General features: G+C 48.6%; 1 protein-coding gene across 1 annotated transcript; it reads right to left on the bottom strand.

Moving 5' to 3' along the window:
* Positions 1-1,441: 1,441 nt before the first annotated feature.
* Positions 1,442-24,262, bottom strand: sparta (spartin a). Its single transcript, XM_038964793.1, has 8 exons — positions 23,978-24,262; positions 23,432-23,917; positions 11,337-11,531; positions 3,191-3,341; positions 2,903-3,097; positions 2,620-2,778; positions 2,345-2,435; positions 1,442-1,484 (listed from the first exon to the last, which is right to left on the bottom strand). The coding sequence occupies exons 1-8, from the start codon at positions 24,260-24,262 to the stop codon at positions 1,442-1,444; spliced, it is 1,605 nt and encodes a 534-aa protein (XP_038820721.1).
* Positions 24,263-26,831: the final 2,569 nt, after the last annotated feature.

The raw sequence follows: 26,831 nt of genomic DNA, 5'->3' as shown, positions 1-26,831 counted from the left end.
TTGACAGTGTGGTTGTGGTCTCCCACTGTGACCTGCGTGGTATTGTTTCGCTCTTTGACCACAGCTTTAGCCGTCTGTTTGCCGGCAGTCTTCAGGACGCCCTTGATACCCAAGTTGTCCACGTTGAACGCGGCCACGCCCACGTTGATCACTGATTGGATGCCCGTGCCCATGGCTTTGCTCACGTCATCGCCATACCTTCATCATAGGATCGGTAGAAGTGGGTGGGTTTAGTGGAAGGCATGAGGAGGGGAGGGAGGAGTAGGGAGGAAGAGAGGAGCAGGGAGGGAGGGAGGGAGGTAAAAGGAGACAGTGAGGTAAAAGGAGACAGGGAGGTGTAGGGAGACAGGGAGGTGTAGGGAGACAGGGAGAAAGAGAGGAGCAGGGAGGGAGGGAGGGAGGTAAAAGGAGACAGTGAGGTAAAAGGAGACAGGGAGGTGTAGGGAGACAGGGAGGTGTAGGGAGACAGGGAGAAAGAGAGGAGCAGGGAGGGAGGTGTAGGGAGGGAGACAGGGAGGTAAAAGGAGACAGGGAGACAGGGAGGTGTAGGGAGACAGGGAGGTGTAGGGAGACAGGGAGGTGTAGGGAGACAGGGAGGTGTAGGGAGACAGGGAGGTGTAGGGAGACAGGGAGGTGTAGGGAGACAGGGAGGTGTAGGGAGGTGTAGGGAGACAGGGAGGTGTAGGGAGACAGGGAGGTGTAGGGAGGTGTAGGGAGACAGGGAGGTGTAGGGATTATTAACTCCAAGACAGAGGATGGTAGAAAAGATCATGGGGCCTGGTCACCAGTAGTACATTATATAAGGAATAGTCTGCTATATAGGACCATGTCACCAGTAGTACATTATATAAGGAATAGTCTGCCATATGGAACACAGATGTGAAAGAGAGGACAGAGAGAGACACTGACGTTATTTGATTTCATATTCGGTTTATTAGTATCAAAGCAGGAAAGAGTCTTCACATAAGAACATCACCACCACCACCCAATACACACAGGCATTTAGCTGCCCTGGACACAGACACACAGGCCTGTCAGGACCCCTGCCTGTCTGAAAACAACCCATAATCCCTTCCATTGCCTTGATCCGATGACAGGTGTGAGCAATATGAGGATGGATGATTACACCTTCCACCACTGAGCCTTTCAATGGATTTGCTGCAGCCATGTTGGGTTATATCAACACAAGAGTGCCTAGGAGGTAGGGACTAGGGCTAGGAGGTAGGCATTAGGGGCCTACGGGGGTTAGGAGGTAGGGACTAGGGGTTGGAGTTAGGGACTAGGGGTTGGAGTTAGGGACTAGGGGTTGGAGTTAGGGACTAGGGGTCAGGGGCCGTTCTCAGGCCAGACCAGAGTTATTCACATAGGCATTCAGTCAGTATTCAGTCACAAAGGTCAAAAGGTTACAGTTCAAAGGTCTCCGTCTTTACTCCCCAACCCGTCAGTTAGAGGGTTTGTCTAAAAGACCTTCTAGACCCCGAAATCTGGAAAAGAAGAAGAGAGAGGGCGAGAGGGAAAGAGGGAAAGGAGAGGTGTGGAAAGAACGAAAGAAAGATATTATTTCCCCAAAGCTCTAAGAATTCATCCTGCCGGTGTGTTTCTCCCTATAATAACAACACTACATTGTTACCTTGCCAAAGACAGCATCCAGTGGGATAAAGAAGACACTAGCTGGTACGCAGACCCACCAAGATCATGACAGCACCTAGTGGGCTAAACAAGACACTAGCTGGTATCCAGTCCCACCAAGATCATGACAGCACCTAGTGGGCTAAACAAGACACTAGCTGGTACCCAGACCCACCAAGATCATGACAGCATCTAGTGGGCTAAACAAGACCTTAGCTGGTACGCAGACCCACCAAGATCATGATGAAAGGGGTGAAACAAAGAGAAGAGGAAAGCATAGCCCCTTAAAATAGAGTGATTGAAGATCTAATGATGGTTACATGTAGGAGAAGGAGAGAGGGCAAGTAGGAGGGGAGGACAAGGAGAAGGGGAGGAGGAGAAGAGAGGGCAAGTAGTAGGGGAGGACAAGGAGGAGGGGAGGAGGAGAAGAGAGGGCAAGTAGGAGGGGAGGACAAGGAGGAGGGGAGGAGGAGAAGAGAGAGCAAGTAGGAGGGGAGGACAAGGAGGAGGGGAGGAGGAGAAGAGGGCAAGTAGGAGGGGAGGACAAGGAGGAGGGGGAGGAGGAGGAGGAGGAGAAGAGAGGGCAAGTAGGAGGGGAGGACAAGGAGGAGGGGGAGGAGGAGGAGGAGAAGAGAGGGCAAGTAGGAGGGGAGGACAAGGAAGGGGGAGGAGGACGAGGAGGAATGAGGAGGAGGGGGAAAAGAGAGGGACTTACTTATGCTTCACGGTCATGACCGTCTCAGAGGTGACACTCTTGCCGATGTTCTTAGCTCCAGTTTCCAAACCAGTCCACATAGCGGAGAGACCTTCGACAGAGATACACAGGAGAATAGTTTGATTATCAGACAGGTAGGTCACTGTAGTACAGGTGGCTAGGCCTATAAACAGAATCTGCATATCTACCATCCAAATAACTTTCAGAAATACTCTGATAATCAACATATTCTGTGTGTGGATCGAAGTCGCTACTATGTGTCTCTCTCGCCATACCCTTCATGCTGCTGACTGCCACCACCATAGCTCCGTCCAGGTTGGAGCGGCCATCTTTAGTGTTCTTCATGGACTCAGGGATCAGTTTATTGCCATGTTTCTTTACATGAGGAGCCAGCTTCTCCCCCACACAGCCTACTACGGTACACACTCCGTCCACTGCAAAACACAAACACCAGTATACAAGAGTGTTAGTACACACACACGTTTTGGTGATCTTTATATGCCCCCTCCATCCCGTAGAGATATCATTTTTTGTTTTGTACCTCCTCCATATCCTTACCCAGGAACTGACTGACGCGAACAGCGCCCCCGGTGGCCTGTTTTGCGTGGTGCAGGCCCTTGGTAACACCAGGGCTGACCTCACCCGGGACGTTCTCTGGGGTGATGTGTTCTCTCAGCTTAGACGCTCCTTTCTGGATGGCCTTACCTGTGGCCTCCGCTCCACGCACAAACCCTTTACTCAGCCACGATGCACCTGCAGGGGGGGTGGGATGGACAGACAGACTGCATGTTCAAATATATACACACACACACACACCAACCCTCCCACACACAGACACACCCCTACCTGTCAGGATGCCTTGGGACATCTTCTCGCTCCATTCAGGTAGGGGGAGTTCTTCCTCTCCTGTCCCTGCTCCCGCCCCCTCCACAGGGGGACCAATGGGAACCTTTTCACTCAGGTTCATGATCTCTGACCCTGCCCCCTCCTCTGGAGCCTAACAGACAGGAAATTAGGTCATGGAATAGATATCAGCCTTTAGTATGCAGAGCAGAAGTTTGTCCCCATCATGGGACCCACCTGACCTGGGCCGGCATCCATAAAGCATCTCAGAGAAGTGCTGATCTAGGACTTCCCACTCCAACTCCAGCCCATTCCAACCCCACTCCAGCCCCACTCCAGCCCATTCCAGCCCCACTCCAGCCCATTCCAACCCCAGCCCAGCCCATTCCAACCCCAGCCCAGCCCATTCCAACCCCACTCCAGCCCCACTCCAGCCCAGCCCATTCCAACCCCACTCCAGCCCATTCCAACCCCACTCCAGCCCCACTCCAGCCCAGCCCATTCCAACCCCACCCCAACCCCACTCCAGCCCATTCCAACCCCACTCCAGCCCATTCCAACCCCACTCCAGCCCACTCCAACCCATTCCAACCCCAGCCCAGCCCATTCCAACCCCACTCCAGCCCATTCCAACCCCACCCCAACCTCAGCCCATTCCCAGCCCACCCCAACCCCACTCCAGCCCATTCCAATCCCACTCCAGCCCACTCCAATCCCACTTCAGCCCACTCCAATCCCACCCCAGCCCCAGCCCAGCCCATTCCAACCCCACTCCAGCCCATTCCAACCCCACTCCAGCCCAGCCCATTCCAACCCCACTCCAGCCCAGCCCATTCCAACCCCTACCCAACCCCAGCCCATTCCAACCCCACTCCAGCCCATTCCAAACCCACTCCAGCCCAGCCCATTCCACCCCAACCCCACTCCAGCCCATTCCAAACCCACTCCAGCCCAGCCCATTCCACCCCAACCCCACTCCAGCCCATTCCAACCCCACTCCAGCCCATTCCAACCCCAGCCCAGCCCATTCCAACCCCAGCCCAGCCCAGCCCCACTCCAGCCCAGCCCAGCCCATTCCAACCCCACTCCAGCCCATTCCAACCCCACTCCAGCCCATTCCAAACCCACTCCAGCCCAGCCCATTCCAACCCCACTCCAGCCCAGCCCATTCCAACCCCACTCCAGCCCAGCCCCACCCCACCCCAACCCCAGCCCATTCCAACAACCCCACTCTAGCACATTCCAACCCCAGCCCAGCCCATTCCAACCCCACTCCAGCCCCACTCCAGCCCAGCCCATTCCAGCCCAACCCCAACCCCAGCCCAGCCCATTCCAACCCCACTCCAGCCCATTCCAACCCCACCCCATTCCAACCCAGCCCATTCCAAACCCACTCCAGCCCAGCCCATTCCAAACCCACTCCAGCCCAGCCCATTCCAAACCCACTCCAGCCCACTCCAGCCCAGCCCATTCCACCCCAGCCCCACTCCACCCCAGCCCATTCCAACCGCACTCCAGCCCATTCCAACCCCACTCCAGCCCATTCCAACCCCACTCCAGCCCACCCCACTCCAGCCCAGCCCACCCTAGCCCCACTCCAGCCCAGCCCATTCCAAACCCACTCCAGCCCATTCCAAACCCACCCCATTCTGGGGCGGCAGGTAGCCTAGTGGTTAGAGCGTTGGACTAGTAACCAAAATGTTGCAAGATCGAATCCCCGAGCTGACAAGTTCAAAATCTGTCGTTCTGCCCCTGAACAAGGCAGTTAACCCACTGTTCCTAGGCCGTCATTGAAAACAGAATTTGAGAATTTGTTCTGAACTGACTTGCCTAGTTAAATAAAGGTTTAAAAAAAAAAAAATTGGGGCTCACGCCAGCCTGGACACATTCTAGTGAGCTGTAATAGACTACTGTAGGTAACTGAGGAGGACCAGTGTGTTTCCACCCACAACACAATAACAAGCATTTGGTGACGAGTGGTAAGACAGAAACAAGAGAAATATGTTTCCTAAGAACACAGTGCACAAGCCTGCAATAGTTAGCTGTGTTTTATGTTGACTTAAAACCACTAAATGATTTTGGTTACTTAAAAAAAATATATGTAAAAAGTGGTGTGTGTGTGTGTGTGACTACACAGTAATTTGTGAACGAAGACACTGCATAAGCATTGCTAATGTGGTGGGATTCCTTTGAATTGCAGCCTTTGAAACATTTGTATGGGGACATTGACCCCACAGATTCCAGTCAGTCAGCTCTAGTCCTCCCCAGTAGAACACTGTTGTAGTTCAGTCAGTCAGCTCTAGTCCTCCCCAGTAGAACACTGTTGTAGTTCAGTCAGCTCTAGTCCTCCCCAGTAGAACACTGTTGTAGTTCAGTCAGCTCTAGTCCTCCCCAGTAGAACACTGTTGTAGTTCAGTCAGTCAGCTCTAGTCCTCCCCAGTAGAACACTGTTGTAGTTCAGTCAGCTCTAGTCCTCCCCAGTAGAACACTGCTGTAGTTCAGTCAGTCAGCTCTAGTCCTCCCCAGTAGAACACTGTTGTAGTTCAGTCAGTCAGCTCTAGTCCTCCCCAGTAGAACACTGTTGTAGCTCAGTCAGCTTTAGTCCTCCCCAGTAGAACACTGTTGTAGCTCAGTCAGCTCTAGTCCTCCCCAGTAGAACACTGCTGTAGTTCAGTCAGCTCTAGTCCTCCCCAGTAGAACACTGCTGTAGTTCAGTCAGCTCTAGTCCTCCCCAGTAGAACACTGTTGTAGTTCAGTCAGTCAGCTCTAGTCCTCCCCAGTAGAACACTGTTGTAGTTCAGTCAGTCAGCTCTAGTCCTCCCCAGTAGAACACTGTTGTAGTTCAGTCAGTCAGCTCTAGTCCTCCCCAGTAGAACACTGTTGTAGTTCAGCCAGTCAGCTCTAGTCCTCCCCAGTAGAACACTGTTGTAGTTCAGCCAGTCAGCTCTAGTCCTCCCCAGTAGAACACTGCTGTAGTTCAGTCAGCTCTAGTCCTCCCCAGTAGAACACTGTTGTAGTTCAGCCAGTCAGCTCTAGTTCTCCCCAGTAGAACACTGTTGTAGTTCAGTCAGCTCTAGTCCTCCCCAGTAGAACACTGCTGTAGTTCAGCCAGTCAGCTCTAGTCCTCCCCAGTAGAACACTGTTGTAGTTCAGTCAGTCAGCTCTAGTCCTCCCCAGTAGAACACTGTTGTAGTTCAGTCAGTCAGCTCTAGTCCTCCCCAGTAGAACACTGCTGTAGTTCAGTCAGCTCTAGTCCTCCCCAGTAGAACACTGCTGTAGTTCAGCCAGTCAGCTCTAGTCCTCCCCAGTAGAACACTGTTGTAGTTCAGCCAGTCAGCTCTAGTCCTCCCCAGTAGAACACTGTTGTAGTTCAGTCAGTCAGCTCTAGTCCTCCCCAGTAGAACACTGTTGTAGTTCAGTCAGCTCTAGTCCTCCCCAGTAGAACACTGCTGTAGTTCAGCCAGTCAGCTCTAGTCCTCCCCAGTAGAACACTGTTGTAGTTCAGTCAGTCAGCTCTAGTCCTCCCCAGTAGAACACTGCTGTAGTTCAGTCAGCTCTAGTCCTCCCCAGTAGAACACTGCTGTAGTTCAGTCAGTCAGCTCTAGTCCTCCCCAGTAGAACACTGCTGTAGTTCAGTCAGCTCTAGTCCTCCCCAGTAGAACACTGTTGTAGTTCAGTCAGCTCTAGTCCTCCCCAGTAGAACACTGCTGTAGTTCAGTCAGTCAGCTCTAGTCCTCCCCAGTAGAACACTGTTGTAGTTCAGTCAGTCAGCTCTAGTCCTCCCCAGTAGAACACTGCTGTAGTTCAGTCAGCTCTAGTCCTCCCCAGTAGAACACTGTTGTAGTTCAGCCAGTCAGCTCTAGTCCTCCCCAGTAGAACACTGTTGTAGTTCAGTCAGTCAGCTCTAGTCCTCCCCAGTAGAACACTGCTGTATTTCAGTCAGCTCTAGTCCTCCCCAGTAGAACACTGCTGTAGTTCAGCCAGTCAGCTCTAGTCCTCCCCAGTAGAACACTGTTGTAGTTCAGTCAGTCAGCTCTAGTCCTCCCCAGTAGAACACTGTTGTAGTTCAGTCAGCTCTAGTCCTCCCCAGTAGAACACTGTTGTAGTTCAGCCAGTCAGCTCTAGTCCTCCCCAGTAGAACACTGCTGTAGTTCAGTCAGCTCTAGTCCTCCCCAGTAGAACACTGCTGTAGTTCAGCCAGTCAGCTCTAGTCCTCCCCAGTAGAACACTGTTGTAGTTCAGTCAGTCAGCTCTAGTCCTCCCCAGTAGAACACTGTTGTAGTTCAGTCAGCTCTAGTCCTCCCCAGTAGAACACTGTTGTAGTTCAGTCAGTCAGCTCTAGTCCTCCCCAGTAGAACACTGTTGTAGTTCAGTCAGCTCTAGTCCTCCCCAGTAGAACACTGCTGTAGTTCAGTCAGCTCTAGTCCTCCCCAGTAGAACACTGTTGTAGTTCAGTCAGCTCTAGTCCTCCCCAGTAGAACACTGCTGTAGTTCAGTCAGTCAGCTCTAGTCCTCCCCAGTAGAACACTGTTGTAGTTCAGCCAGTCAGCTCTAGTCCTCCCCAGTAGAACACTGTTGTAGTTCAGTCAGCTCTAGTCCTCCCCAGTAGAACACTGTTGTAGTTCAGTCAGCTCTAGTCCTCCCCAGTAGAACACTGTTGTAGTTCAGTCAGTCAGCTCTAGTCCTCCCCAGTAGAACACTGTTGTAGTTCAGTCAGCTCTAGTACTCCCCAGTAGAACACTGTTGTAGTTCAGTCAGCTCTAGTCCTCCCCAGTAGAACACTGTTGTAGTTCAGTCAGCTCTAGTCCTCCCCAGTAGAACACTGTTGTAGTTCAGTCAGCTCTAGTCCTCCCCAGTAGAACACTGTTGTAGTTCAGTCAGCTCTAGTCCTCCCCAGTAGAACACTGTTGTAGTTCAGTCAGCTCTAGTCCTCCCCAGTAGAACACTGTTGTAGTTCAGTCAGTCAGCTCTAGTCCTCCCCAGTAGAACACTGTTGTAGTTCAGTCAGTCAGCTCTAGTCCTCCCCAGTAGAACACTGTTGTAGTTCAGTCAGCTCTAGTCCTCCCCAGTAGAACACTGTTGTAGTTCAGTCAGTCAGCTCTAGTCCTCCCCAGTAGAACACTGTTGTAGTTCAGCCAGCTCTAGTCCTCCCCAGTAGAACACTGTTGTAGTTCAGTCAGTCAGCTCTAGTCCTCCCCAGTAGAACACTGTTGTAGTTCAGTCAGTCAGCTATAGTCCTCCCCAGTAGAACACTGTTGTAGTTCAGTCAGTCAGCTCTAGTCCTCCCCAGTAGAACACTGTTGTAGTTCAGTCAGCTCTAGTCCTCCCCAGTAGAACACTGTTGTAGTTCAGTCAGCTCTAGTCCTCCCCAGTAGAACACTGCTGTAGTTCAGCCAGTCAGCTCTAGTCCTCCCCAGTAGAACACTGTTGTAGTTCAGTCAGTCAGCTCTAGTCCTCCCCAGTAGAACACTGTTGTAGTTCAGCCAGTCAGCTCTAGTCCTCCCCAGTAGAACACTGTTGTAGTTCAGTCAGCTCTAGTCCTCCCCAGTAGAACACTGCTGTAGTTCAGTCAGCTCTAGTCCTCCCCAGTAGAACACTGCTGTAGTTCAGTCAGTCAGCTCTAGTCCTCCCCAGTAGAACACTGTTGTAGTTCAGTCAGTCAGCTCTAGTCCTCCCCAGTAGAACACTGTTGTAGTTCAGTCAGTCAGCTCTAGTCCTCCCCAGTAGAACACTGCTGTAGTTCAGTCAGTCAGCTCTAGTCCTCCCCAGTAGAACACTGCTGTAGTTCAGTCAGTCAGCTCTAGTCCTCCCCAGTAGAACACTGTTGTAGTTCAGTCAGTCAGCTCTAGTCCTCCCCAGTAGAACACTGTTGTAGTTCAGTCAGTCAGCTCTAGTCCTCCCCAGTAGAACACTGTTGTAGTTCAGCCAGTCAGCTCTAGTCCTCCCCAGTAGAACACTGTTGTAGTTCAGTCAGCTCTAGTCCTCCCCAGTAGAACACTGCTGTAGTTCAGTCAGTCAGCTCTAGTCCTCCCCAGTAGAACACTGTTGTAGTTCAGTCAGTCAGCTCTAGTCCTCCCCAGTAGAACACTGTTGTAGTTCAGTCAGTCAGCTCTAGTCCTCCCCAGTAGAACACTGCTGTAGTTCAGTCAGCTCTAGTCCTCCCCAGTAGAACACTGTTGTAGTTCAGTCAGCTCTAGTCCTCCCCAGTAGAACACTGCTGTAGTTCAGTCAGCTCTAGTCCTCCCCAGTAGAACACTGTTGTAGTTCAGCAGGTCAGCTCTAGTCCTCCCCAGTAGAACACTGCTGTAGTTCAGTCAGCTCTAGTCCTCCCCAGTAGAACACTGCTGTAGTTCAGTCAGCTCTAGTCCTCCCCAGTAGAACACTGTTGTAGTTCAGTCAGCTCTAGTCCTCCCCAGTAGAACACTGCTGTAGTTCAGTCAGCTCTAGTCCTCCCCAGTAGAACACTGTTGTAGTTCAGTCAGCTCTAGTCCTCCCCAGTAGAACACTGCTGTAGTTCAGCCAGTCAGCTCTAGTCCTCCCCAGTAGAACACTGCTGTAGTTCAGTCAGCTCTAGTCCTCCCTAGTAGAACACTGTTGTAGTTCAGTCAGCTCTAGTCCTCCCCAGTAGAACACTGCTGTAGTTCAGTCAGCTCTAGTCCTCCCCAGTAGAACACTGTTGTAGTTCAGTCAGCTCTAGTCCTCCCCAGTAGAACACTGCTGTAGTTCAGCCAGTCAGCTCTAGTCCTCCCCAGTAGAACACTGTTGTAGTTCAGTCAGCTCTAGTCCTCCCCAGTAGAACACTGCTGTAGTTCAGTCAGCTCTAGTCCTCCCCAGTAGAACACTGCTGTAGTTCAGTCAGTCAGCTCTAGTCCTCCCCAGTAGAACACTGCTGTAGTTCAGTCAGCTCTAGTCCTCCCCAGTAGAACACTGCTGTAGTTCAGTCAGTCAGCTCTAGTCCTCCCCAGTAGAACACTGTTGTAGTTCAGTCAGCTCTAGTCCTCCCCAGTAGAACACTGTTGTAGTTCAGTCAGCTCTAGTCCTCCCCAGTAGAACACTGTTGTAGTTCAGTCAGCTCTAGTCCTCCCCAGTAGAACACTGTTGTAGTTCAGTCAGCTCTAGTCCTCCCCAGTAGAACACTGCTGTAGTTCAGTCAGCTCTAGTCCTCCCCAGTAGAACACTGTTGTAGTTCAGTCAGCTCTAGTCCTCCCCAGTAGAACACTGTTGTAGTTCAGTCAGCTCTAGTCCTCCCCAGTAGAACACTGTTGTAGTTCAGTCAGCTCTAGTCCTCCCCAGTAGAACACTGTTGTAGTTCAGTCAGCTCTAGTCCTCCCCAGTAGAACACTGCTGTAGTTCAGTCAGCTCTAGTCCTCCCCAGTAGAACACTGCTGTAGTTCAGCCAGCTCTAGTCCTCCCCAGTAGAACACTGTTGTAGTTCAGTCAGCTCTAGTCCTCCCCAGTAGAACACTGCTGTAGTTCAGTCAGCTCTAGTCCTCCCCAGTAGAACACTGCTGTAGTTCAGCCAGCTCTAGTCCTCCCCAGTAGAACACTGCTGTAGTTCAGTCAGCTCTAGTCCTCCCCAGTAGAACACTGTTGTAGTTCAGTCAGCTCTAGTCCTCCCCAGTAGAACACTGCTGTAGTTCAGCCAGCTCTAGTCCTCCCCAGTAGAACACTGCTGTAGTTCAGTCAGCTCTAGTCCTCCCCAGTAGAACACTGTTGTAGTTCAGTCAGCTCTAGTCCTCCCCAGTAGAACACTGTTGTAGTTCAGTCAGCTCTAGTCCTCCCCAGTAGAACACTGTTGTAGTTCAGTCAGCTCTAGTCCTCCCCAGTAGAACACTGCTGTAGTTCAGTCAGCTCTAGTCCTCCCCAGTAGAACACTGCTGTAGTTCAGCCAGGTTTACTGTTACTGCTACTGGTGGATCACTTACAAGCTAGGAGCCGGCTGTGAGAGTGTGTTACTGTGTGTGTGTGTGTGTGTGTGTGTGTGTGTGTGTGTGTGTGTGTGTGTGTGTGTGTGTGTGTGTGTGTGTGTGTGTGTGTGTGTTACTTTGTGTGTTACTGTGTGTGTGTTAGTTACTGTGTGTGTGTGTGTGTGTGTGTGTGTGTGTGTGTGTGTTACTTTGTGTGTTACTGTGTGTGTGTGTAACCTCACCTGTACCCGTAGCTCAGTGAGTTGTGAGAGGAGGTCCTGAAAGGCATGTCTGTCTGCTGCAGGCAGTTCTGAGGACAGCACGACCCCTACGTAGGACCCAGGTATCCCCGCCATGGTGTTAGGAAACATAAAGATCCCAGAGGTAGACAGCAGCACTGGGGTGTCTGGAGTCAGGGGGTACAACCAGTCACATACCTGCAACACACACACACACACACACGTTAGGAAGGAGCACTGGGGTGTCTGGAGTCAGGGGGGTACAGCCAGTCACACACCCACACACACACACACACACATCCTCATCTGCACATCTATCACTCCAGTGTTTAATTGCTAAATTGTAATTACTTCGCCACTATTTATTGCCTTGCCTCCTTTGCACACACTGTATACAGATTTTTCTATTGTATTATTGACTGTACGTTTGTTTATGTGTAACTCTGTGTTGTTGTTTTTGACACACTGCTTTGCTTTATCTTGGCCAGGTCGCAGTTGTAAATGAGAACTTGTTTTTAACTGGCCTACCTGGTTAAATAAAGGTGAAATAAATACATTTAAAACACACACACACACACACACACACACACACACACACACACACACACACACACACGTTAGGAAGGAGCACTGGGGTTACTAGGATTACAGTGTGTATGCCAGAGGTATTCAGTGTGACCCTCGTCAGGGTACAACACCGTGGCTACCAAAACAACAACATGTACGACATACAGTATGTTAGACTATATCACTGGTTGGCAGTTGGCATCGTCAGGGCTGGGAAACTGCTATTTGTTCGTTCAGACCCGAGCCATGGTACATTACCGCAGCCAGCAACACAACAGAACAGCAGAGTCATCTGTTAACTGGCCCTATTGTACTGCTGGGACACTGAGCTACCCAGAACACAACAGGGTTCCAGTTAGACACCACAGGCCAGTCAACACACATGCCTGGGTTTAACACGTCTGACTAGGTCACATCCTAAATGGCACCCTATTCCCTACATAGGGTTAGAGCGTTGGACTAGTCACCGAAAGGTTGCAAGATCGAATCCCCGAGCTGACAAGGTCAAAATCTGTCGTTCTGCCCCTGAACAAGGCAGTTAACCCACTGTTCCCTGGTAGGCCGCCATTGAAAATAAGAATTTGTTCTTAACTGACTTGCCTAGTTAAATAAAGATAAAATAAATAAATATAGTACACTACTTTAGACCAGAGTCCTATGGTACCCTATTCCCTATATAGTGCACTACTATAGACCAGAGGCCTATGGTACCCTATTCCCTATATAGTGCACTACTATAGACCAGAGACCTATGGTACACTATTCCCTATATAGTGCACTACTATAGACCAGAGACCAATGGTACCCTATTCCCTATGTAGTGCACTACTTTAGACCAGAGACCTATACAAAAGTAGGGCACTATAGGTCAGGGTTTCCCCAAAGTCGGTCCTGCCCCCCTGGTACACGTTGTGGTTTTGGTCCTCACACGACACAGCTGATTCACATAACCCACTCATCATCAAGCTTTGATTATTTGAAATCAGCTGTGTGATGCTGGGACAACAAAAGGAATTAAACTCCAACTGTCTGTCTGCCTGAAGGCAAGCAGGATAGTCTTGCCCCAGCTCAGTCCCCAGATCAATAGATCAATACACACGGACAAGATCAATACACACGAACGAAAGTTCACGATCATCTTTGATAGACGGACTAAAAAAACAAAAAACCATTGCTGACACAGCAGTAAACTTTGGCTCTGGAATGAGTCTGTAGCGTTACAATCATGTGCTGTTATTGAGCAAATTACCAATTTTGTATTTTTCCCCCAGTCAGTCAAAGAGGCACAGGAATCAATGTAGTGTATTGACACAGGTCTCTCTGAAGTCTATTCCTTTGTCTCTTTAGACCAATCACCAGTTCCACCATCAGAGCCATCCATTCCTTTCTAAAAATTCAATGTTGTCGTTTACCCAAGTAAAACTTTGGGTGGACGTTGCAGGTGGAGTAGGGTTGTTCCTCTCCTCTCTACCTAACCACCCCTCACAATCCCTTCAGTTTCCCTTAGGTCCCGTTAGTTTGGCAGCACAGACTACTTGAAGTTATCCCCTCACCCATCATAGCCTTGCCATTCCCAACCAATCGGAGCGCTGGGAAATCCGCATCTGGACACTGCACCCGCCACTTTAGTTTATTGTCCACAGTAACAAGAAAAAATATAAATTGCAGGGGGGGTTAAAATGCTTTTACATGCAGGGGGGGGGGTTAAAATGCTTTTACATGCAGGGGGGGGGGGGGGTTAAAATGCTTTTACATGCAGGGGGGGGGGGGGGTAAAATGCTTTTACATGCAGGGGGGGGGGGTTAAAATGCTTTTACATGCAGGGGGGGGGGTTAAAATGCTTTTACATGCAGGGGGGGGGGGGTTAAAATGCTTTTACATGCAGGAGGGGGGGGTTAAAATGCTTTTACATGCAGGGGGGGGGTTAAAATGCTTTTACATGCAGGGGGGGGGGGGGTTTAAAATGCTTTTACATGCAGGGGGGGGGTTAAAATGCTTTTACATGCAGGGGGGGGTTAAAATGCTTTTACATGCAGGGGGGGGGGGGGTTAAAATGCTTTTACATGCAGGGGGGGGGGTTAAAATGCTTTTACATGCAGGGGGGGTTAAAATGCTTTTACATGCAGGGGGGGGGGGGTTAAAATGCTTTTACATGCAGGGGGGGGTTAAAATGCTTTTACAAGCAGGGGGGGGGTAAAATGCTTTTACATGCAGGGGGGGGGGTTTAAAATGCTTTTACATGCAGGGGGGGGGGGGGTAAAATGCTTTTACATGCAGGGGGGGGGGGTTAAAATGCTTTTACATGCAGGGGGGGGGTTAAAATGCTTTTACATGCAGGGGGGGGGGGTTAAAATGCTTTTACATGCAGGGGGGGGGTTTAAAATGCTTTTACATGCAGGGGGGGGGTTAAAATGCTTTTACATGCAGGGGGGGGGGGGGTTAAAATGCTTTTACATGCAGGGGGGGGGGGTTAAAATGCTTTTACATGCAGGGGGGGTTAAAATGCTTTTACATGCAGGGGGGGGTAAAATGCTTTTACATGCAGGGGGGGGGGTAAAATGCTTTTACATGCAGGGGGGGGGGTTAAAATGCTTTTACATGCAGGGGGGGGTTAAAATGCTTTTACATGCGGGGGGGGGGGTTTAAAATGCTTTTACATGCAGGGGGGGGGGGTTAAAATGCTTTTACATGCAGGGGGGGGGGGTTCAAATGCTTTTACATGCAGGGGGGGGGTTAAAATGCTTTTACATGCAGGGGGGGGGGTTAAAATGCTTTTACATGCAGGGGGGGGGTTAAAATGCTTTTACATGCAGGGGGGGTGGTTAAAATGCTTTTACATGCAGGTGGGGGGGTTAAAATGCTTTTACATGCAGGGGGGGGGGGTTAAAATGCTTTTACATGCAGGTGGGGGGGTTAAAATGCTTTTACATGCAGGGGGGGGGGTTAAAATGCTTTTACATGCAGGGGGGGGTTAAAATGCTTTTACATGCAGGGGGGGGTTAAAATGCTTTTACATGCAGGGGGGGGGGGTTAAAATGCTTTTACATGCAGGGGGGGGGGGGTAAAATGCTTTTACATGCAGGGGGGGGGGTTAAATGCTTTTACATGCAGGGGGGGGTTAAAATGCTTTTACATGCAGGGGGGGGTTAAAATGCTTTTACATGCAGGGGGGGGGTTAAAATGCTTTTACATGCAGGGGGGGGGTTAAAATGCTTTTACATGCAGGGGGGGGGTTAAAATGCTTTTACATGCAGGGGGGGGGGTTAAAATGCTTTTACATGCAGGGGGGGGGTTAAAATGCTTTTACATGCAGGGGGGGGGTTAAAATGCTTTTACATGCAGGGGGGGGGTTAAAATGCTTTTACATGCAGGGGGGGTTAAAATGCTTTTACATGCAGGGGGGGTAAAAATGCTTTTACATGCAGGGGGGGTTAAAATGCTTTTACATGCAGGGGGGGTTAAAATGCTTTTACATGCAGGGGGGGGTTAAAATGCTTTTACATGCAGGGGGGGGTTAAATGCTTTTACATGCAGGGGGGGGGTTTAAAATGCTTTTACATGCAGGGGGGGGGGGGTTAAAATGCTTTTACATGCAGGGGGGGGGGGGGGTAAATGCTTTTACATGCAGGGGGGGGGGGGTAAAATGCTTTTACATGCAGGGGGAGGGTTAAAATGCTTTTACATGCAGGGGGGGTTAAAATGCTTTTAGATGCAGGGGGGGGGTTAAAATGCTTTTAGATGCAGGGGGGGGGTTAAAATGCTTTTAGATGCAGGGGGGGGGGTTAAAATGCTTTTAGATGCAGGGGGGGGGTTAAAATGCTTTTTACATGCGGGGGGGGGGGTTAAAATGCTTTTACATGCAGGGGGGGGGGGTTTAAAATGCTTTTACATGCAGGGGGGGGTTAAAATGCTTTTACATGCAGGGGGGGGTTAAAATGCTTTTACATGCAGGGGGGGGGGGTTAAAATGCTTTTACATGCAGGGGGGGGGGGTTAAAATGCTTTTACATGCAGGGGGGGTTAAAATGCTTTTACATGCAGGGGGGGTTAAAATGCTTTTACATGCAGGGGGGGTTAAAATGCTTTTACATGCAGGGGGGGGTTAAAATGCTTTTACATGCAGGGGGGGGTTAAAATGCTTTTACATGCAGGGGGGGGTTAAAATGCTTTTACATGCAGGGGGGGGGTAAAATGCTTTTACATGCAGGGGGGGTTAAAATGCTTTTACATGCAGGGGGGGGTTAAAATGCTTTTACATGCAGGGGGGGGTTAAAATGCTTTTACATGCAGGGGGGGGTTAAAATGCTTTTACATGCAGGGGGGGGGGTTAAAATGCTTTTACATGCAGGGGGGGGGGGTTAAAATGCTTTTACATGCAGGGGGGGGTAAAATGCTTTTACATGCAGGGGGGGGTAAAATGCTTTTACATGCAGGGGGGGGTTAAAATGCTTTTACATGCAGGGGGGGTTACATGCTTTTACATGCAGGGGGGGGTTTAAAATGCTTTTACATGCAGGGGGGGTTTAAAATGCTTTTACATGCAGGGGGGGTTTAAAATGCTTTTACATGCAGGGGGGGGGTTAAAATGCTTTTACATGCAGGGGGGGGGGTTAAAATGCTTTTACATGCAGGGGGGGGGGGTTAAAATGCTTTTACATGCAGGGGGGGTTAAAATGCTTTTACATGCAGGGGGGGGTTAAAATGTTTTTACATGCAGGGGGGGTTAAAATGCTTTTACATGCAGGGGGGGGGGTTCAAATGCTTTTACATGCAGGGGGGGGTTCAAATGCTTTTACATGCAGGGGGGGTTCAAATGCTTTTACATGCAGGGGGGGGTTAAATGCTTTTACATGCAGGGGGGGGTAAAATGCTTTTACATGCAGGGGGGGTAAAATGCTTTTACATGCAGGGGGGTAAAATGCTTTTACATGCAGGGGGGGGGGTTAAAATGCTTTTACATGCAGGGGGGGGGGGGGTAAATGCTTTTACATGCAGGGGGGGGGGGGGGGTAAAATGCTTTTACATGCAGGGGGAGGGTTAAAATGCTTTTACATGCAGGGGGGGTTAAAATGCTTTTAGATGCAGGGGGGGGGTTAAAATGCTTTTAGATGCAGGGGGGGGGTTAAAATGCTTTTAGATGCAGGGGGGGGGGGTTAAAATGCTTTTAGATGCAGGGGGGGGGTTAAAATGCTTTTACATGCGGGGGGGGGGTTAAAATGCTTTTACATGCAGGGGGGGGGGGGGTTAAAATGCTTTTACATGCAGGGGGGGGTTAAAATGCTTTTACATGCAGGGGGGGGGGGTTAAAATGCTTTTACATGCAGGGGGGGGGGGTTAAAATGCTTTTACATGCAGGGGGGGGGGGTTAAAATGCTTTTACATGCAGGGGGGGGTTAAAATGCTTTTACATGCAGGGGGGGTTAAAATGCTTTTACATGCAGGGGGGGTTAAAATGCTTTTAAATGCAGGGGGGGTTAAAATGCTTTTACATGCAGGGGGGGGTTAAAATGCTTTTACATGCAGGGGGGGGTTAAAATGCTTTTACATGCAGGGGGGGGGTAAAATGCTTTTACATGCAGGGGGGGTTAAAATGCTTTTACATGCAGGGGGGGTTAAAATGCTTTTACATGCAGGGGGGGGTTAAAATGCTTTTACATGCAGGGGGGGGTTAAAATGCTTTTACATGCAGGGGGGGGGTTTAAAATGCTTTTACATGCAGGGGGGGGGGGGTTAAAATGCTTTTACATGCAGGGGGGGGTAAAATGCTTTTACATGCAGGGGGGGGTTAAAATGCTTTTACATGCAGGGGGGGGTTAAAATGCTTTTACATGCAGGGGGGGGGTTTAAAATGCTTTTACATGCAGGGGGGGTTACATGCTTTTACATGCAGGGGGGGGTTTAAAATGCTTTTACATGCAGGGGGGGTTTAAAATGCTTTTACATGCAGGGGGGGGGTTAAAATGCTTTTACATGCAGGGGGGGGGTTCAAATGCTTTTACATGCAGGGGGGGGTTCAAATGCTTTTACATGCAGGGGGGGTTCAAATGCTTTTACATGCAGCGGGGGGTTAAAATGCTTTTACATGCAGGGGGGGTAAAATGCTTTTACATGCAGGGGGGGTAAAATGCTTTTACATGCAGGGGGGGGTAAAATGCTTTTACATGCAGGGGGGGGGGTTAAAATGCTTTTACATGCAGGGGGGGGTTAAAATGCTTTTACATGCAGGGGGGGTTACATGCTTTTACATGCAGGGGGGGGTTAAAATGCTTTTACATGCAGGGGGGTTACATGCTTTTACATGCAGGGGGGGGGTTAAAATGCTTTTACATGCAGGGGGGGTTTAAAATGCTTTTACATGCAGGGGGGGGGTTAAAATGCTTTTACATGCAGGGGGGGGGTTCAAATGCTTTTACATGCAGGGGGGGTTCAAATGCTTTTACATGCAGGGGGGGTTCAAATGCTTTTACATGCAGCGGGGGGTTAAAATGCTTTTACATGCAGGGGGGGGTAAAATGCTTTTACATGCAGGGGGGGTAAAATGCTTTTACATGCAGGGGGGTAAAATGCTTTTACATGCAGGGGGGGGGGTTAAAATGCTTTTACATGCAGGGGGGGGTTAAAATGCTTTTACATGCAGGGGGGGTTACATGCTTTTACATGCAGGGGGGGGTTAAAATGCTTTTACATGCAGGGGGTTACATGCTTTTACATGCAGGGGGGGGGTTAAAATGCTTTTACATGCAGGGGGGGTTAAAATGCTTTTACATGCAGGGGGGGTTACATGCTTTTACATGCGGGGGGGGGGGGTTAAAATGCTTTTACATGCAGGGGGGGCATTTGAAATGCTTTTACATGCAGGGGGGTTACATGCTTTTACATGCAGGGGGGGTTAAATGCTTTTACATGCAGGGGGGGTTTAAAATGCTTTTACATGCAGGGGGGGTTAAAATGCTTTTACATGCAGGGGGGGGGTTCAAATGCTTTTACATGCAGGGGGGGGTTCAAATGCTTTTACATGCAGGGGGGGTTCAAATGCTTTTACATGCAGGGGGGGGGTAAAATGCTTTTACATGCAGGGGGGGGGTAAAATGCTTTTACATGCAGGGGGGGGTACATGCTTTTACATGCAGGGGGGGTAAAATGCTTTTACATGCAGGGGGGGTAAAATGCTTTTACATGCAGGGGGGGTAAAATGCTTTTACATGCAGGGGGGGGGGTTAAAATGCTTTTACATGCAGGGGGGGGTTAAAATGCTTTTACATGCAGGGGGGTTACATGCTTTTACATGCAGGGGGGGGTTAAAATGCTTTTACATGCAGGGGGGTTACATGCTTTTACATGCAGGGGGGGTTTAAAATGCTTTTACATGCAGGGGGGGTTAAAATGCTTTTACATGCAGGGGGGGTTACATGCTTTTACATGCGGGGGGGGGGGGTTAAAATGCTTTTACATGCAGGGGGGGCATTTGAAATGCTTTTACATGCAGGGGGGTTACATGCTTTTACATGCAGGGGGGGTTAAATGCTTTTACATGCAGGGGGGGTTTAAAATGCTTTTACATGCAGGGGGGGGTTAAAATGCTTTTACATGCAGGGGGGGTTACATGCTTTTACATGCAGGGGGGGGTTTAAAATGCTTTTACATGCAGGGGGGGGGGGTTTTAAAATGCTTTTACATGCAGGGGGGGTTTTAAAATGCTTTTACATGCAGGGGGGGTTTAAAATGCTTTTACATGCAGGGGGGTTTAAAATGCTTTTACATGCAGGGGGGGGTTAAAATGCTTTTACATGCAGGGGGGGTTTTAAAATGCTTTTACATGCAGGGGGGGGTTTAAAATGCTTTTACATGCAGGGGGGGGTTAAAATGCTTTTACATGCAGGGGGGGGTTAATATGCTTTTACATGCAGGGGGAGTTAAAATGCTTTTACATGCGGGGGGGGGGGGGGGTTTACATGCTGTGTAATAACCACAAATTACTTTATGTTTCAGCCATATAATCTATTGCATGGCTGTTACTATTATTTAAAATGTTAGAGATGCCAATACTATTGTTTATCGTATATAGTATTACTCCGTACTGCCATAAGTGGTATTATTGCATTGGTTGCACAAGTACTTTTGCAGAAGTGGTTTAAAAATTGTTGTTTTTGTAAATATAGTATTTTGCATGCACACGATACCACAGCGTTTTCCATAGTGGCACTTTATTAACAGGTGTTTTATTGCAGTGCCATGGGCGAGCTGCTAATCCAGAGTCGTCCCAGAGTCGTCCCAGAGTCGTCCCAGAGTCGTCCCAGAGACGTCCCAGAGTCGTCCCAGAGACGTCCCAGCGTCGTCCCAGAGTCGTCCCAGAGTCATCCCAGAGTCATCCCAGAGTCATCCCAGAGACATCCCAGAGACATCCCACAGTCATCCCAGAGTCATCCCAGAGTCATCCCAGAGACATCCCAGAGTCATCCCAGAGACATCCCACAGTCATCCCAGAGTCATCCCAGAGTCATCCCACAGTCATCCCACAGTCATCCCAGAGTCATCCCAGAGTCATCCCAGAGTCATCCCAGAGTCATCCCAGAGTCATCCCAGAGTCATCCCAGAGTCATCCCAGAGTCATCCCAGAGTCATCCCAGAGTCATCCCAGAGACATCCCACAGTCATCCCAGAGTCATCCCAGAGTCATCCCAGAGAGCTCGTGGAGATTGTTCATACGCAGAGTAATTTACGACCTCGTGGCGCCAGGGCAGGTCTGATAAGGTCTCAGCCTGGCAGATTCTTACACAACACTGGAGAGAGAGGTGGTGCCATAAATCTTGACCCTTTGTCAATCTAAATAATTAGTTTCTCTCTCCAAGAAGTGAATGTATATGTTTATATTGATGCTGTGTTTATAGCAATTTATAGACATGTTGTAAGTGTAATGACATTTGCCATTTATTCATGTACACGTACAGTACCAGTCCAAAGTTTGGACACACCTACTCATTCAAGGGGTTTTCTTTATTTTTACTATTTCCTACATTGTAGAATAATAGTGAAGACATCAAAGCTATGAAATAACACATATGGAATCATGTCGTAACCAAAGAAGTATTAAACAACTCAAAATATATTTGAGATTCTTCAAAGTAGCCACCATTTGCCTTGATGACAGCTTTGCACACGCTTGGAATTCTCTCAACCAGCCTCATGAGGTAGTCACCTGGAATGCATTTCAATTAAAAGGTGTGCCTTGTTAAAAGTTAATTTGTGGAATTTCTTCTTAATAGGATTGAGCCAATCAATTGTGTTGTGACAAGGTAGGGGTGGTATACAGAAGATAGCCGTATTTGGTAAAAGACCAAGTCCATATTATGGCAAGAACAGCTCAAATAAGCAAAGAGAAATGACAGTCCATCATTACTTTAAGACATGAAGGTCAGTCAATCCGGAAAATGTTAACTTTGAAAGTTTCTTCAAGTGCAGTCCCAAAAACCATCAAGCGCTATGATGAAACTGGCTCTAATAAGGACCACCACAGGAAAGGAAGACCCAGAGTCACCTCAGAGGATAAGTTCATTAGAGTTACCAGCCTCAGAAATTGCAGCCCAAATAAATGCTTCACAGAGTTCAAGTAACAGACATCTCAACATCAACTGTTCAGAGGAGACTGTGTGAATCAGGCCTTCATGGTCAAATTGTTGCAAAGAAACCACTACTGAAAGACACTAATAAGAAGAAGAGACTTGCTTGGGGCAAGAAACACGAGCAATGGACATTAGACCGGTGGAAATATGTCCTTTGGTCTGATGAGTCCAGATTTTTGGTTCCAACTGCGTGTCTTTGTGAGATGCGGTGTGGGTGAACAGATGATCTCTGCATGTGTGGTTCCCACCGTGAAGCATGGAGGAGAGGTGTGATGGTGCTTTGCTGGTAACACTGTCAGTGATTTATTTAGAATTCAAGTCACACTTAACCAGCATGGCTACCACAGCATTCTGCAGCGATACGCCATCCCATCTGGTGTGCGCTTAATGGGACTATAATTTGTTTTTCAACAGGACAATGACCCAAAACACACCTCCAGACTGTGTAAGGGCTATTTGACCAGGAAGGAGAGAGATGGAGTGCTGCATCAGATGACCTGGCCTCTACAATCACCCAACCTCAACCCAATTGAGATGGTTTAGCATGAGTTGGACCGCAGAGTGAAGGAAACGCAGCCAACGAGTGCTCAGCATATGTGGGAACTCCAGGTGAGAGTGTAACACACACACACTCACAATTCCAGGTGACTTCCTCATAAAGCTGGTTGAGAGAGTGCCAAGAGTGTGCAAAGCTGTCATCAAGGCAAAGGGTGGCTACTTTGAAGAATATAACATGTATTTTGATTTGTTAAACACTTTTTTGGTTACTCCATGATTCCATATGTGTTATTTCATCGTTTTGATGTCTTCACGATTATTCTACAATGTAGAAAATAGTAAAAAAATAAAGAAAAACCCTTGAATGAGTAGGTGTGTCCAAACTTTTGACTGGTAGTGTATGTTTTTACGTGGTCCTTGTAGCCGGATTTAGTGACCAACAGTTTTTTTTTTTTACAAGGTCCGTAATTTCTCCGGATTTAGCGACCAATAGTTTTTTACTCTGTAATTGGTTCCACGAGTGGAACCTCACCATCATCAGGACTAGAAAGACTTCTCATTCAGCAGAACCTCCCACCATCCTCCTCTCATCTGCCTAATGGAGATGCATGCATTGTGACCTCACCACTGGGAGAGAATTCTAGAATTCCATTTAGGTCTGGGAATTCTTCGTGGTCATAGCAACACCAAACAAAGAGAATACGGACGGCAGGTTGCCTAGCGGTTAGAGGGTTGGGCCAGTAACTGAAAGGTCTTGGGTTCTAATACCCAAGTAGACAAGGTGGAGAATATGTTGACGTGCCCTTGAGCAAGGCCCTTATCACTAATTTGCTCGTGGGGTGCTATACTGCTATGGCTTGTAAAACAACACATGACAATAAAACTATGGTAGACCAATCCCACCTCTGTCTGTCTGTGTATGAAATGCTTGAGCAGTGAGTTGACACGTTATCAATCTACGGCATCTGCCATCCGTCTCACTAATCCTGGACTAAGAGATATGGCTACACTCAAGTTAGTCTCACTCGTCTGGAATAAGATATGGTCTATGATGGTGATAGTTCTGAGACAAGGGGAAACAACTTCATCTGTAAACAACAGATCTTATCTGGAGATAGAGATCTGAGGCATGTTCAGTAGGGCACAACGTACCAAAACAGCCTAAAACAGTTGGATGAAACTACCTCAGCTGCCACAACCACAGTCACCCTCAACCCTTTTCTCTACTGTTCTTTTACAAACAGGAGTTTATTTTCAATTCATTATGCAGTTACTCTCCATGCACCTGGTAATACGATAGGTGTGTTGGAGACAATATACTATTTTCTATTGGTATTTTAAACACACACACACAAGCCAACACCCACCCTCACACTCTCTCTCATACACACACACCCCCCAGTTGTTTCCTTACGTGTAGGAAGACTGACACTCCTCCGTTGGCCTTGTCGTTGAGCTGGCTGCTGAACCTGACGATGCGTAGATAACCCGGGTACGACGGGGCGCTCACCTGGCCATCCGACGACACGAAAAACATCTGCACCCCCCGAGGAAGGAACAGAAGCTCCTCTCCGTCCCCCCCTACTCCTCCTTCGGGCTGTGGAGGTCCCCCCACCCTCTGCCCCACCAGACCCCCTCCTCCGGCTGGGCTATAAGCCAGGCTGTGGTGCCCGTCGGTGGGCTGGGGGGTGTAGGCCGGGGGCTGCTCTCCTGGGAGTCCCAGGGGCAGGGCAGGGAGGATGGGCAGGGAGGGGGCCATGGTGGTGCCTGTAGCCCCGGCAGAGAGGCTGTCTGTTGGGGTAGCCCCGGGTGGCAGTGTGGGGTAGAGATGGGGGAGGGGGTTGGAGGAACCAGGCAGCGGCATAGGTGGCACCAATGGCCCCGGGGTGGGGTAGAGGCACTGGGCAGAGAGATCCACTAGATCCACCAATGCTGGGCCTCCCTGGCCCGCCATCCCCACCCCTGCTGTCTCCATGTTAGCTAGTCGGGTGCTGATGTTAGTCAGAGTCTCCCTCATCTTCTGCTGCAATTGCCTGGCCGTGTCCCAGGGGGCTCCCTGGTTCTGTGGCCCCCTGGTAGGGACCTCCAGGCCCAGGGTTAGGTGCTGCCGGCCCCTCCTGTACAGCTCCAGGGCCTGGGGCCCCTGTCCTGCCTGATCAGCCGCCAGGCCCCTGGTGAGACACTCCAACGCACGGTCATACTGGTCCCTTATCAGCAGCAACTCTGCTGGCTCTGCCAACGACATGTCTTACTGCAGGCTGGAGATCTAGACAGAGGAGAGGGGGATGAGGAGAGGAGAGGGGGATGAGGAGAGGAGAAAAGGATGAGGAGAAACATGGGAGGGAAGAGGAGATAAAAAACAGAAGAGTTGGTGAGATGAGGGCGAAGGAGAGGAGGATGGAGAGGGGGAAATTAGAAGGGGGGAGAAGAGGGGGGTAGAAGAGAGGTGAGTGGAAGAGAAGAAGGAAATCAATAAGAAGGCCAATTGTCACTATTACTATTTTGTACCTCTGTGAAACCAGCCTGGTCTCATAAACTAGACGTAGCATAGTAAAAGTAAATCCGGAACACTCAAATTAGCATGATATGTTACGTTTGGTATGGTTACACAAGACAGATGGTTACTTATTGAGGCAAAAATTAAAGTAGGGTGGTTTGTAGCGGGTAGATGGGTGGGCATATAACGCAAATATCTAGCAAGCCAAAGGTTGCGAGTCCGAATGTCATTACAGACAACTTTAGCAACTTTTCAACGATTTACTACTTTTTAGCTACTAACCCTTGCCCTAAACTAAACCACTTTAGTTAACCCTTACCCTAACCCTTTAACCTAACTCCTAAACTTAACCCCTAGCCTAGCTAACGTTAGTAACATATCGTACACTTTGCAAATTCGTAACATATTGTACGTTTTACAAATTCTGAACATTTAATACAAATTGTAATTTGTAACATATCATACGAAATGGGTGGTGGACATCCACAAATGAATACCTACTGTACCATATGAAACCTAACATATCATTCTAAATGGAATGTGTCGGGTTTTACATACAAAATAATACGAAATGCGCTGAGACCATGTTGGTGAAACCGGTTGTCAAATACACTCCCAAAGAGAATGACTTTAGGTGCTATTAAAAACCACACAATATTCAAATCTCTAATTTGATATTAAAATAAAAACTATCCAACACATGCAACACTTTATTAGGTATTATAACTAGACATTACAGTTGAAAATAATTGTTTCGGGAAGTAATCGTGACAGCTTTTTCCTCCAAATTTTTCAGCTATGCGTTTAGGGGGGTTTGTCTGGCTGGTTCCACCTGTATGACAACATTCAACAGATATTTTTAAAGCGTGATGTTTCTTTCAACAATAATGAAAACTATTGAATAGTTATGTAGATTAGTTCTTGTCATTTTGACCAAAAAAACGGCAGTTTTCTTACGGTCAAATAACGACTGAGTAGGCTACTGTTGTCTACTTAACTACTCAACTTTACGGACAGTCGCACACAAACCGAACCCCAAATAAACCTACCTTTAGCGGCAAACCCGTGATTTCAAACTACTCCAAAAATGGAAATAAGTAGACAATGTTAGTTAATAAGAAGTAACATTGTAGCCATCTATCAAAAATACGTTTTTCTTTCTCGGATCAACGTGCGCTTATCCTGCTGTGTCTCGCTGTCCCCAAACAGACGCACATCTGACATTCGCGAAACACAGGGTGAGGGGACGTCACTAGTTACCACAGCCACAAAGTCATAAACCCCGCCTATTTATACAATTGTATCTTCTTAAAATCTGATTTAAAACGTAACCTTAACCACACTGCTGACGTTATGTCTAACACTAATGCTTGACCTGGGATGAACAAGGCACAGTAGACTATATTCACACACAAATTCCCAAATTACATTATGCTATAGAGACATGTGATTATTCCCTGTTAAGTGTTCATAAACATTTTGACAGATGGAATTTCATGACTTCTCCATGACCAATAATTAGTGTTGTCTCTATATAGCCTACATTAAAAAAGTCAGCATAAATGTGTTATTGACACTAGAAGGCTGCTCTGTGTCCTACCGAGCAAAAAGGCAGTAACTGCTCATTTGGTCTAAAATGAGTTAATGTCATTTTTTGCCACATTAAATACATGCTTAATCGTGTAGACAAGTATCCTGCCGCTATTGTATTGTGTTTTGGAGAACATGTTAGCAGTAACTGCATAAAGTTACTGTGAAACAAAGGTAAACAAAAGCCATTTTTCTCCGTTTAGCTGGTCTCTGGTCCCATGTAGGCTTACTGTCGTTGTGCCCTTGAACAAGGCACTGTTAGACTACTGTATAAAACACATGTGGTCAACCTTCCATCTGGAGAGCTAATGGGCATGCAGGCAGCCCTGAAACACATCCGAGTCTGCTTATCAAAGCCCTGTTGAGCTGCTGATGTTTAGGCTACAGCATGGTGAGTTAGAGCAGGGCTGATGTTTAGGCTACATAATGGTGAGTTAGAGCAGGGCTGATGTTTAGGCTACAGCATGGTGAGTTAGAGCAGGGCTGATGTTTAGGCTACAGCATGGTGAGTTAGAGCAGGGCTGATGTTTAGGCTACATAATGGTGAGTTAGAGCAGGGCTGATGTTTAGGCTACAGCACGGTGAGTTAGAGCAGGGCTGATGTTTAGGCTACATAATGGTGAGTTAGAGCAGGGCTGATGTTTAGGCTACAGCACGGTGAGTTAGAGCAGGGCTGATGTTTAGGCTACATAATGGTGAGTTAGAGCAGGGCTGATGTTTAGGCTAC

This window comes from Salvelinus namaycush, chromosome 26 (genome assembly GCF_016432855.1).
Source record: "Salvelinus namaycush isolate Seneca chromosome 26, SaNama_1.0, whole genome shotgun sequence".
Lineage (NCBI taxonomy): Eukaryota > Metazoa > Chordata > Actinopteri > Salmoniformes > Salmonidae > Salvelinus > Salvelinus namaycush.
Note: the sequence above shows the minus strand (reverse complement) of the source record. Positions and strands in the feature narration are given on the sequence as shown.

Coding starts and splice junctions, on each gene's coding strand:
- sparta (XM_038964793.1), bottom strand. CDS start 24,262: ATGTCGTTGGCAGAGCCAGCAGAGTTGCTGCTGATAAGGGACCAGTAT. Junction 11,532..23,431: donor GAGTGTCAGTCTTCCTACAC/GTAAGGAAACAA, acceptor TGTGTGTTGCAG/GTATGTGACTGGTTGTACCC. Junction 3,098..3,190: donor GTCCCAAGGCATCCTGACAG/GTAGGGGTGTGT, acceptor CCCCCCCTGCAG/GTGCATCGTGGCTGAGTAAA.